Source organism: Notolepis coatsorum (genome assembly GCF_963971535.1).
Source record: "Notolepis coatsorum genome assembly, chromosome: 1".
NCBI lineage: Eukaryota > Metazoa > Chordata > Actinopteri > Aulopiformes > Paralepididae > Notolepis > Notolepis coatsorum.
The window spans coordinates 246,051,179-246,065,293 of NC_140165.1; the positions used below are offsets into that span (position 1 = coordinate 246,051,179).

At 42.4% G+C, this 14,115-nt stretch overlaps 1 protein-coding gene across 3 annotated transcripts in view; it reads right to left on the reverse strand.

Moving 5' to 3' along the window:
- The window catches only part of LOC311227872 (zinc finger FYVE domain-containing protein 1), a 98,501-nt gene extending 85,645 nt beyond the window's left edge, over nt 1-12,856 (reverse strand). For all 3 annotated transcript variants that reach the window (XM_084313718.1, XM_084313719.1, XM_084313717.1), the window contains exon 1: nt 12,671-12,856. In XM_084313718.1, coding sequence (XP_084169844.1) covers nt 12,671-12,784 — 114 coding nt within the window. In that variant the 5' untranslated portion in view covers nt 12,785-12,856. The remainder of the gene's footprint in view (nt 1-12,670) is intronic.
- Between the last annotated feature and the right edge of the window lie 1,259 nt (nt 12,857-14,115).

Here is a 14,115-nt window from a genome sequence, read left to right on the forward strand (position 1 = left end):
GGGAAACAACGGTTTGCGCAAAGCGCTCCCATTGGCTCAGAAAGGTTGTCACCACCATAAGGAAGTTACGAGACATCTATCTTATCCATCATTATTCCAAGATAAACTTCATGAACTGTCAGACAGACACCAAATGATTGTTATCAGAGTACTGACATTCACAATTGAACGCTTTACACATTCCTCATCTTAACACTTTGCCGTCCGTCCACGAGTATATACGTGTTTCTGTGCCATGCGTTGTGGACCAGAGCCACGTATATAGCCGTGGCAAGTTGTTATTGTTTTATTCCATATTTATAACGCTATTAACGTCCGCGATCGAGATCCATGACCTACCCACATATTTGATTTTCGAAACATGCAATACCGGCCAGATCCGCTTAGGGGCGCCATCACTTCACTGCAGTATCATTGAGGGGATTTAAAAAAATTTATTTTACAGTCTGTGGGCGGATCATATGAGCCTCGATTCCAAACGAAGACCCTCCATCTTTGATCACGTTACCGAACGCTTATTTCAGCCTGGAATAATGGGATTTATGATTAGCCAATGGACATATCGATCTACCAGAATCCGATGACTAATGAAGAAATGCTGCCGGCGATCACATGGCCTGATGGTAGGATACTATTCCCCCAAATTACAGCTGGATTGGACATTGTTTTAAAACCTAACGTGATAGATCACTGACATTGGCTACCTGAACGCACACTATCTATTGCTAATCAATAATACTAATCGGCGTTCCCCGCCGCACCCATTTCATCCATAGATGCTCTGTAATAGTCTGGATGCTACGCAGTTTGTTTTATTTCATTCGTATATATGCAGCAGAAATGGCGTTTGATATAACGGCACCAACGTTTAGCCTATTATCTAGCTTCCTGAAAAAAAGAAGAGACGAAAAGCGCGATAAACCTTATATTCACGACGCTATAAAATGACAACCAACCGATGGATTTTTATTTTCTTTAAGCCATTATGAAGGCACGGTTTATGCACTCAAGTGACAATGAGAATGGACAGATAGCAATACTATAAATTATATATATAGCTCTTAGAAAGTACATCGGTTTGTAAACAAACCTCTGTCCTCTGAGGCATAAATCGCCGCAAGAGTGTGGTCGCCAAAGTGTTAATAAACATCTCTACAGTGGAGTTTATATCGAAATAACAGTATCATCAACCCCCCTGAACAAAATATAATGAGAGTTATTTGAAGAAGCTCTTGGTACACAAACTCCTGTATCCAATAATAATAATAATAAATGAAGATTTATGAAGACGTATTTCTACCTGTTCTCATATACGCCCCCACATAAGATCCAAAGGATAATTAGCTGGCCAAACATTATCATCAGTGCTCTCGAAATTATAATTAGCTGAAACTAGATAATATAATAGGCCTATATCTCGTTGCACACATCTTACATGATAAAGCGTCTGCTGAATAAATCAGTTTTGCCTCTATGTGTGTGTGTGTGTGTGTGTGTGTGTGTGTGTGTGTGTGTGTGTGTGTGTGTGTGAGAACGACAGGCTAGTCAACTCAAGAAGTGTTCGACTTTTGACTCCTCTCCCGGCTGTAATGGGCTACTCTCGCTTGTTTTCGAGGCGAGCCGAAAGTCAACTCAAACAAGCCTATTCACACCAGGGCCCTATCCCCCGTACCTGGTTCAACTAAGTCGATCAAGAGTCCCATTATCCAGATTCAATTAACCCGATGTTTGAAGCCGGGATTTTCCTGTTCCTCGAACGCTGATTCAGTCTCGTTAACTCGAACCAGACTTGAGACTCTGGATAATTGCGCGCGGCCGCTTCAGTTGAAAAGACAGCAGGTGTCGATAGCAGAAATCCTGATTTTCTAACGGCATTGATTGATTGATTTAAAACTTTATTAACAGATTGCAGGCGGCTCAATAGCCTCGCCGACAAGTTAAATGAATAATCTATAGGCTAATTTTAAATCCCTCATTACCCCAATCAATCAGATTATATTTCTTTAAACGTGCCTGCTGGCAGTAGGTTTATGGATTGAATAATCAAATGAGATCTTGCTAGCGAAAATAATTAGTTCAACTGTTTCAGAATAAGGATACGGCTCTCTTATCCATTGATTGATGTATGGTGGATGTTTTACTTATCTGCACTGTGGTGTGACGGTTTGTCCTTTTGCCTTTCACGCGGACGACCCGCGTTCGAATCCCCCTTCTTCTAGTCTTTTTCTTCTTTTTGCAATGTAAATACATCAATTTGGTGCACGTTGAGAGCTATATAAAGAATGACATCCTCAATGCATGTAGATTTATAATATTTTAACTTAAAACTAGGCTACTTTTGCGTATAATCATTAATATTATATTCCAAAAAAATTATATTGGAAACGCGGGGTTTCGAACTCGTTGTCCGGTTGACAGGATTGAGCACTAGCCGTTGCACCACTGTGCCAGACGGGATATATTCATTGTGTATCCATCAATGGACAAGAAACCCGTGTTTTGAATATTTTTCTTTTGAATGAAGTTTTATCTCTTTATTCTCAAATGCATTAATGTGACGTCAACGGCTCATTCAATTTCTCAAATCCGTCAAACAGCGCATCTCATCAGACATTTTAATCAGTTCAGTTCAGTTCAGTTCAGAGTTTTTATTTGCCACATGGAATAATACAATCATAGTTTCTTCATTAAAAAATCATAAATAGCCATTCCATGGACAAAAGGAGCAGGAAGAAGAATAAATCTTATAATTACCTGCCCCTTATTCCTAAACTAACATGTATTTTCTTAATGGTCGGCGTATAACCTTATTTACACAATAACGTGTGAGTGATGATACAATTCAACCAGGGGAGGAAACTAACTTTTTGGCTTACCAGCCAACTGGCGAGTATCTGATTTTTTTTACCAGCCAAACAGATTTTTTACCAGACAAAAAAAATCGCTAATTGTGATAATTACTTCTTTGTATGTCAAGCCGCGTCAATGTTGTGTATGCATCTGGGTAGGCACACTGTGCCTTTAAGACAGCACGGTGGTCTTACGACAGTGCTGTGACGTACCGTCAAGTGTTGTGGTAACGTCAGTTGGGTTGGTGTGCTGTTGACGTTGTGTGCACAGTGCACTGGTTGAGCTAGCCCCTTTCGTGACTGCGATGTGCAAGCCAGGGGCTTTTGAGCATGAAATAAAATGTCTAACCTTACGTCGTAGTCCGGTGCTTTTTGGAAACATTATAGTCATAACGGATATACACCCAGCTGGCTGCTTTGAGCACACGGGGCTAACGTTAGCTAGCAAGCACCTATATCTAAAACGCTAACTAGAAGCTAACCACTGTATACAGTTCCAGTAGACAACATTACACCTCTGATTTAAATGTGTCCTTAGTAACTTATACTCGATGGTTGTACTAGGGTTGGATGCAGTTCCCCGTTGGTCAGTCTGTCTGTTTTCCATATTCTGCTGTGTTTAACGTTATCTGTTTGCGAGTGCTCCTGATGGCTAGCCTAGTAGTACCGCGGGACTTTTATTATTATTATTATATGTCCACGGGTTGGCCAGTACTGCCCAAACGTTTATTAAACATTATATGTCCGCGGGTGGTCTTGTGCAGTGCTCTCGTGGCACTGTCAACTAAAGCGAACACTCAGAAGACGCGCACCGTTTGCCAGTGCAGTGATTGCAGAATGTTTTATTTTTTTGTATACTCGCCAGACTGGCGAGTGGTCTTCATGAATCACTCGCCAAACGTAAAAAATACTCGCATTTGGCGAGTAAAGTGGCCTAATTTCCTCCCCTGAATTCAACAATCCTCAGAGTCCTCGTAATTCATAATCCACAAAAACCACAATCCACGCATAGACACTTCAATTTTATGCTTGAATGAAACACAATCCGGGCGCTCCGTTAAGCAAATCTACAGCGGAGATTGGAGAATATATGAAACTAATCAGAGCCAAACGGCCGATAGGTTTCATTCATTAAAAATATCCCTGCGGGATTCACATTTGCAATGCGCCGTTATTAAAATAACCACATGCAGCGTGTATCGCACTCCGAGCGGCGTATATGACGTGCATTATTTTATTTAGGACAAAGTAAATCTATAGGCTGAATATGATTTATTATCAGCATTTAGTTCTATTATTATACATTTCAAAAGCCCCCTCTAGGAAAACGAAGCACAGAAACATAATTCAGAATGGTATAATGGGATCTAGACTGTGAGAAATATTTCAGGAAGCGAGCTGGCATTTCTTTGCGGGGGCGTGGCCATGGTTCATCCAGCTAACTGAACTTAGTTAACCCTGCTCCGGACCAGGTTCAAACTTTCTGATCTGTTACCATGGTGATTTAGAAAATCCGACTTCGGGGAACAGAAAGGTCCGGCTTAAGTCAAGCTATGCTGGAAATTATCCGGCTAACTCAGTTAGCCAGGTACGGGGAACGGGGCCCAGAACACACTCAGGTTTCAGCATTCCTTGTTGTCAAAACGCACGCGCCTCAAAGAGTCTGACTAACGCAGAGGAAACTATAAAAGAAGGGATGGTCATCACTAGGGATGCCCCGATCGATCGGCCACCGATCGTTATCGGCCGATACTCAGTATAAATATGCAATCTGTGAATTCCGATAATTAGTCATATTCGCCGATAGCGGAAACCGATCAAGCGAAGCTCTCACTCGCTGTCTGTCTCAGACACACACGACCTGCAAACTGCCGCTGCTCCTCCTCCCTAGCCCCGCCCGCCCCCGTGTAGAGTTTGTAAACAAAGAGGTGCGGCTCCTCTGCTCGAGTCTGTAGTGCATTCGACCTGCGCTAACGTTAGCTACCTAGCTATCGTTACTGTTTAAACAAAATTACCCAGTCAACTATTCACGTTTAGTAGGCATTGTCTAACGGTATTTAGCCGGCTAGCTACCGATAGCTCCTGATATCAACAAATGATCCAGAAAGTCTAGTAGTTCATGTTCATACCTCAGTTAGCTTGCGTTAGCTTGCGTTAGCTGACGTTAGTTTACTGTTCAAAACGAAATGTCCCATTGAACTAAAGTTCTGTCTTAACGTCATCTAGCCGGCTAGCAGTAGCTACAGATAGCTCTTGATATCAATGTCTTATAACATTGATTTAATGCGTATTCGAGCTGAGGGCTTGCTGAATGTGAAATGACCAAAGCACTTAACGTTACAGGCCTGTACGCTGCGACGAGATCGTCGCAAATTGCCCCCTAATTTGGCCGGTGCGAATGAAAAATTATATCTACTCGCAAGCTTGCGAATAGTGATTTCACCCCTTCATTCGCGTTTCACTACACTAACATTAGCCTACAACCAGGGCTGTACAGGCGACATAATGTTGCGGTTGTAATTTCATTAGACAGACCAGCGCGGACATTTAATAACATGCAATTTAATTGACACGAGCAATGGGCTAACGTTAGCTGGTGGTCCCGAGTGAAGCAGGGACGGCGGAGCTATAGGCTAACGTTAGCTGGTGGTCCCGAGTGAAGCAGGGACGGTGGAAAAGTGAGGAAAGGGGGTGGGTTATATTGACAAGTGACAACGCTTGACAACAGAAGTTTAAACATAACTTCATATTTATTAGTTATTCGTTTCTGTATATCATCCACTGTGACTTTCCATCTCCGTGTTAGACTCTTCCTGTTTACATTCGAGTGTGACGTCATCACCTACGGCAGCTTAGACGATCAAAACGCGAACCTAGAACAAAACCCGGGGGGGGGGGGGGGGGGGGCTGGCTCTCTTGTGCGTTCTCGCCCCCTCTCGCTCTCTCGCTCTCTCTCTACATTCAATGATTTAAAGTAGCCAAACGTTACAGACAGTATAAATACTAACTGGATAGTTGATGATAAACATTTAATTTCATTATCTGAAATATTCTAAAATCATTAAGTCTGCTATAAGCCATTATCCCTTTGTGTGTAATTATTATTTTCTCACAGTAGTTATATATATATATATATATATATATATATATATATATATATATATATATATATATATGTGTGTGTGTTTGGCTAAAGTGGATAGAAAACACAGTACTGTGCAAAAAAAGGGCACCCAAGAGTTTTTATATAAATAGTCTTAGATGTAAATAATTTTTTTTATTAGTGTGTCAGTAGACTACTCTTAGTACATTTTCATTAAATAATTTTTTAAAGCATCTTCATGGTTTAATAATGCAAACATATGTTGCAGGGACTTATTATAATCATCATATTGGCGTGACTGTATGCATCAAAGGGTTAAATCAAGCATTTTTAAGTGCTTTAGGAAATGTCAAAATATTGCGATATATATTGTGTATCGTGATATGGCCAAAAAATATCGCAATATCATTTAGAGGCCATATCGCCCAGCCCTACTATAATGGTAAAATAGTTATTTAAAAATGTGCCCCTAAAAAATATTCTTTGCCCCTAAATTTCTCATTTAGGAGCAAGTGTGCCCCTAGTGAAAAAGCTTAGCGTACAGCCCTGCGTTACCAATGGGGTCCCGCTGCAGCGCCGGAGAATCCTTTTTGGAGCTGGAGGCTACTAGAGTACACACAGACAGTGGAGCTGTTTGCAGATAGTGAGCATTTTGACTTGTTGCGTGGTGGCGATGTCTCGCAGATAATACAAGTACAAGTCTAATTATATAATATATATATTTTATAAAAAAAAAAAAAAAAAAACTTTTTATATAAAATAATTTTTAATTTCTTTTTAATCAAAAACAATCGGTATCGGATCGGTATCGGCCGATATGGCTCACGACGATCGGTGATCGGTATCGGTGGCAAAAAACGTGATCGGGGCATCCCTAGTCATCACGTCAGAAAACCAGCGTTCTGTTGTTGTCAGACTTTAGTGCCAGTTATATTGAAGCCTGTATTACAATTCTAAAATATACCAGCTATCTGGGGAGATATACATCAACCAATATATCAAACGTTAGCCAGTTAACAATACGACAAATTACAGCTAATTCTGACATCGGCGGTAACAACCTGTTTAAATGACAGGTCATAAACAAGGGAACAGACAGCTGATCCCATTCAACTCAATTTTGTCCGAACTGACAGTTTTTTTCCACACTTGTGCGTTCAGTGACGTGATGACCCTTCCTTCTTTTATATCTTGATGAATTGAAAATAGAGAACCCTGATGTAAGCAAGACTAAAGCATTTTTCTGGTCTTCATCCTCTTAGCAGTTGTTTGTATTGAGCTGTATTGTATTGTACCTATTCTGCAATCTGTTAATAAAGTTTTCAATCAATCAACCAACACAACCGTTTCCTTGGGGTTCAGTCTTGCTTGTTGTCAAAACGCACGGGCCTCTGGCTTTCAGGCTAACGTCCAATTACTGCTACGTAACGGACGGTCCAATGTTAAGTCTGCTCTGGAAACGAGCTCTGTCGTGGTTGAATTCACATTTACCTGACGTTATATCGTCTGTTTGGCCTCTCACCCAGTACAGAGTGTAGCCGCCAGTATATGATTGACAACAATATGACAGGAAGAATGACACAAACTGACCAAAGCACTTAACGTTACAGGCCTGTACGCTGCGACGAGATCGTCGCAAATTGCCCCCTAATTTGGCCGGTGCGAATGAAAAATTATATCTACTCGCAAGCTTGCGAATAGTGATTTCACCCCTTCATTCGCGTTTCACTACACTAACATTAGCCTACAACCAGGGCTGTACAGGCGACATAATGTTGCGGTTGTAATTTCATTAGACAGACCAGCGCGGACATTTAATAACATGCAATTTAATTGACACGAGCAATGGGCTAACGTTAGCTGGTGGTCCCGAGTGAAGCAGGGACGGCGGAGCTATAGGCTAACGTTAGCTGGTGGTCCCGAGTGAAGCAGGGACGGTGGAAAAGTGAGGAAAGGGGGTGGGTTATATTGACAAGTGACAACGCTTGACAACAGAAGTTTAAACATAACTTCATATTTATTAGTTATTCGTTTCTGTATATCATCCACTGTGACTTTCCATCTCCGTGTTAGACTCTTCCTGTTTACATTCGAGTGTGACGTCATCACCTACGGCAGCTTAGACGATCAAAACGCGAACCTAGAACAAAACCCGGGGGGGGGGGGGGGGGGGGGCTGGCTCTCTTGTGCGTTCTCGCCCCCTCTCGCTCTCTCGCTCTCTCTCTACATTCAATGATTTAAAGTAGCCAAACGTTACAGACAGTATAAATACTAACTGGATAGTTGATGATAAACATTTAATTTCATTATCTGAAATATTCTAAAATCATTAAGTCTGCTATAAGCCATTATCCCTTTGTGTGTAATTATTATTTTCTCACAGTAGTATATATATATATATATATATATATATATATATATATATATATATATATATATATATATATATGTGTGTGTGTTTGGCTAAAGTGGATAGAAAACACAGTACTGTGCAAAAAAAGGGCACCCAAGAGTTTTTATATAAATAGTCTTAGATGTAAATAAATTTTTTTATTAGTGTGTCAGTAGACTACTCTTAGTACATTTTCATTAAATAATTTTTTAAAGCATCTTCATGGTTTAATAATGCAAACATATGTTGCAGGGACTTATTATAATCATCATATTGGCGTGACTGTATGCATCAAAGGGTTAAATCAAGCATTTTTAAGTGCTTTAGGAAATGTCAAAATATTGCGATATATATTGTGTATCGTGATATGGCCAAAAAATATCGCAATATCATTTAGAGGCCATATCGCCCAGCCCTACTATAATGGTAAAATAGTTATTTAAAAATGTGCCCCTAAAAAATATTCTTTGCCCCTAAATTTCTCATTTAGGGGCAAGTGTGCCCCTAGTGAAAAAGCTTAGCGTACAGCCCTGCGTTACCAATGGGGTCCCGCTGCAGCGCCGGAGAATCCTTTTTGGAGCTGGAGGCTACTAGAGTAGTCAAGTCAAGTCAAGAGTTTTAATTGTCACGGCATACAGGTATACAATGAAATGCGGGTGGTCTTGCCCGCAACGATGTGCAATACAGTGGTACATATAATAGAATCAAAAGAAGAAACAACATTGTGCAGTAACAGATAGCAGGTAACATGGAGTGACATCTCGGTATCTGTACATAGTTATTTACAGCGCATGTGTGACATGCTAGTTAGCTTTGGTAGTGCAATACACTGTTCCTGTTATTCTAATTTAAAGTGTCCTTTCCTTTGGCCATAAGTGTGCGTGTGTGCGACATGAGTGTGTGCCCGCTCATGTTAAAGTGTTAAGTGGCTGCTCGTGTGTGAGCGTGCACAGTGTGCGTGTCGTGTGTGTGTTCATGTGTGCTTGTGTGTGGACAGTTCAATGTTCTGAGCACTCAATGTACATTGTTCATGGCTCTGATGGCCTGGGGGAAGAAGCTGAGCCTAAGCCGCTCTGTCCTAGTAGCTAGGATTTGCAGGCGTCTGCCTGACCTCAGCAGCTGAAACAGGCTGTTATTGGGGTGGTGAGGGTCTTTCATTATCCTGCAGGCTCTGGATTTGCACCTCTTGTTGTATAGAACCTGCAGGGGGGGTAGTGCAATACCCGTGGTACGCTCGGCTGAGCGCACCACTTTCTGTAGGGCCTTCTTGTCCTGTGCCGTGCTGTTTCCATACCAGGCAGTGATGTTTCCGGTCAGGATGCTCTCTACAGCTCCTGAGTAGAAGGACTGGAGTATCTTCCCCGATACTCTGAACTTCCTTAACTGTCTCAGGTGGTAGAGACGCTGTTTCGCCTTCTTTACTACTGTGCCTATGTGTGTTGACCATGTCAGGTCCTCTGAGATGTGGACCCCCAGGTACTTGAAGCTGCTCACCCTGTCCACGGTAGCCCCGTTTATCATCAGTGGTGTGTGTGTCCCCTGCTGTCCTCTCCTATAATCCACGATCAGTTCCTTGGTTTTGCCAATGTTCAGGAGCAGGCTGTTGTCCTGGCACCAGCGTTCCAGTACCTCCACCTCCTCCCGGTAGGCCTTCTCGTCGTTGTCCGAGATCAGCCCCACCACCACCGTGTCATCTGCGAACTTCACTATGGAGTTGGAGCTGAACTTGGCCACACAGTCGTGTGTGTAGAGTGAGTACAGCAGGGGGCTCAGAACACAGCCCTGGGGGGACCCGATGCTCAGGGTGATGGTGTTGGAGGTCTGACCCCCCACCCTGACCGCCTGGGGTCTTTCGCTCAGAAAGTCCAGTACCCAGGCGCTCAGGGCGGAGCTCAGACCTAGCTCGATCAGCTTGTCCACCAGTCTGGTGGGGACTATGGTGTTGAACGCTGAGCTGTAGTCAATGAACAACAGTCTCACATAGCCCCCCTTCTGACGGTCAAGGTGCGAGAGGGTGCTGTGCAGTACCTGGGAGACCGCGTCGTCGGTGGACCTGTTTGTCCTGTATGCAAATTGCATAGGGTCCATATCACTGGGGAGGGAGGCACAAATGTGGTCCTTGACCAGCCTCTCGAAACATTTCATGACCACAGAGGTGAGTGCCACCGGTCTGTAGTCATTTGGACATGCTGGGGAGGGTTTCTTCGGCACAGGGAGTACACACAGACAGTGGAGCTGTTTGCAGATAGTGAGCATTTTGACTTGTTGCGTGGTGGCGATGTCTCGCAGATAATACAAGTACAAGTCTAATTATATAATATATATATTTTATAAAAAAAAAAAAAAAAAAAAACTTTTTATATAAAATAATTTTTAATTTCTTTTTAATCAAAAACAATCGGTATCGGATCGGTATCGGCCGATATGGCTCACGACGATCGGTGATCGGTATCGGTGGCAAAAAACGTGATCGGGGCATCCCTAGTCATCACGTCAGAAAACCAGCGTTCTGTTGTTGTCAGACTTTAGTGCCAGTTATATTGAAGCCTGTATTACAATTCTAAAATATACCAGCTATCTGGGGAGATATACATCAACCAATATATCAAACGTTAGCCAGTTAACAATACGACAAATTACAGCTAATTCTGACATCGGCGGTAACAACCTGTTTAAATGACAGGTCATAAACAAGGGAACAGACAGCTGATCCCATTCAACTCAATTTTGTCCGAACTGACAGTTTTTTTCCACACTTGTGCGTTCAGTGACGTGATGACCCTTCCTTCTTTTATATCTTGATGAATTGAAAATAGAGAACCCTGATGTAAGCAAGACTAAAGCATTTTTCTGGTCTTCATCCTCTTAGCAGTTGTTTGTATTGAGCTGTATTGTATTGTACCTATTCTGCAATCTGTTAATAAAGTTTTCAATCAATCAACCAACACAACCGTTTCCTTGGGGTTCAGTCTTGCTTGTTGTCAAAACGCACGGGCCTCTGGCTTTCAGGCTAACGTCCAATTACTGCTACGTAACGGACGGTCCAATGTTAAGTCTGCTCTGGAAACGAGCTCTGTCGTGGTTGAATTCACATTTACCTGACGTTATATCGTCTGTTTGGCCTCTCACCCAGTACAGAGTGTAGCCGCCAGTATATGATTGACAACAATATGACAGGAAGAATGACACAAACTGGACTTTCGTTTTTTTGTCTCCTAGCATAGACCACTGCACTTCCGCGTTACATGGAGCTCGTGTTTTTTTGTCTCCTAGCATAGACCACTGCACTTCCGCGTTACATGGAGCTCGTGTTTTTTTTGTCTCCTAGCATAGACCACTGCACTTCCGCGTTACATGGAGCTCGTGTTTTTTTTGTCTCCTAGCATAGACCACTGCACTTCCGCGTTACATGGAGCTCGTGGAGGAGGGAGGGCGGAAGGAGAGAGCACGAATGAATGTTGATTAGAGAGCCTTGGCGTAATGAATGAATGAATGAATGAATGAAAACTTTATTAACAGATTGTAGAATGGGTACAGTGCAGTACAGCTCAATACATACAATTGTTAAGGGGATGCAGACCAGAGAAAGACTTTCGTCTTGTTTACACCAGGGTCCCCCATTTCCAATTCATCGTAACATATATGACATACATGACATACAGATAGACAGTACTGCTACATCTATACATTTATGACATACCAGATTTGCAATTACAGTACTGTATTTGTGATACAAAAAGAGTCCAGAAAGAAAAGAGTATATACATTAGGCGTAGAAACTGTACATTGGATTGGGTAGGTGGGGGTGGGACTGTACATTGGAGGTGGTTGGGGGGGGGGGGGGGGGGGGTAGGAGTGGGGGGGGGGGGGGTGTTGGGTAGGAGTGGGGGGGGGGGGGGGGGTTGGGTAGGAGGGGTGGGTGGGGGACACTGTATAACTGTACAAACAACACTGTACATTGGATTATGGGACTGTACATTGGACTGTACATTGGAGGTGGTTGGGTGGGTGGGGGGGGGGGTGGGTAGGAGGGGTGGGTGGGGGACACTGTACAACTGTACAAACAACACTGTACATTGGATTATTGACAAGACCATACTTGGTAATTTACTGTACATTGGCGGGGGTTGTGTTCGGACATTTACAGGGGCCAGTTTCGAGTTGCAGTCTCCCTTAGGTGTTTTCTGAGAGTAAGTGGTTGTATCATTAATTGTATTGTATTGTATTGTATTGTATGCCCCCCCCCCCGCTCTCTCCCACGAGCTCAGAATACCGGACGTGTTAACTAGTTGGCTAATCGTTAGCATCCTACTACTAGTATCCTACCTGCAGGTTTTCCTGTTCGTCCACGAGCAGGAAGCTCCGGCTGTCGTCTGCGTGTCCCCCTTTCCCCGGGGAAAGGGATATGCTGTCCATTTCCTGCATCAGTAATTCGGACATAAAAACGTAGGTGTTTAAGTTAACAAGACATATTTGGGTCGGCAGGCAGACGGCGTAAAAGTTCACCTACTTTCTGTCTCTCTGTCACAACAACAACGCGTGGTCACGTCGGGGGAGGAGCTACGGAGCACTCAGGCAGACGTCAACAGCGGGTATGATGAGCGACATTAGCGCCATCTTGTGGTGGAAATGAGACATTGAACTAGGAACTGAATAATCATTGTGATACAGAAAACTTCCAAGAATAAATTAATTACAATGCATAACATTAGGTGAGCAAATATCTGCATAATTGGCGTATATAGACAGTCAAGCATATTTATGTTCGCCAGGTCTACTTTTTACAAGCAAAAATAATTGATATATTGACTACTTATGATGATGATAATAATTTGTATTGCTCAGTTGAAGAGTTGTGTACATAACCCGTGCTCTAGTTTATAACCAATGCAGTCCACAGTACAACACTAATTTCCAAATAGCTGGACGGGGTTTTTATTGGAGCTGTGCTGCCATGTTAGAGCTGCTTGCTAATGTTCATTAAATATTTGTTAGCACAGATCTATAAATATCACATGTCACAGAATGGCTTCGGAGAGGCGCCACTGCTGTTAAACTGACACGGAGAGAGAGATTCCATCATTGCTTTCGTACATTCCCGGGCTGGCTGGCTTAATTCCTTCCTTCCTTCGTTGAGGAAATCTCAAATCTAACATGTCTAGATAGATTAAATGTTTAGCCAGTGGTTGAACTGGTATTTGTCACTGCTGCTTCTCTCACACCCAGTGGCTTCTGTAATGGGATGAGGGAAGGAGGGAAGAATCTAGACTTTTAAACACGATCCCCTCTCGACATCAAAAGAGACAGATGTCTGAAGGAATCAATTATACTCTCAATACCCCCAAATTCTTCCTGACTGATGAATAATTAAGTGGTTTGAGCAAAGGACCATCGAGAGACAATGATATAATTATCCACAGGCCTATCTTTCAACAGATCACTCATTGTTTTTTTTAACCAATGCAAGATTGGGCAAAACAGACTTGACAATAATTGTAAGTCAGTGGGGAATCCACCAGTTTGACTGAATAGCCTACAATAATTTTCTCAGACATTCCCCATAAGCTATTATTTTAAAAGGACCACTCTTGTCTTGATACAAATAAAATCATCATAAAGAATGTTTTATAATCTTACTGAGAAATGTGGCAGTTATTTTTTGCTGCGATTTGCAACTCTATAGGTCGTTTGGTTGTAGGTTGGTTGGTCCACAAAAAAGCATGGATGCATTTATTAATTAATTAATTATTAAATTAATTAAGGGAATACGT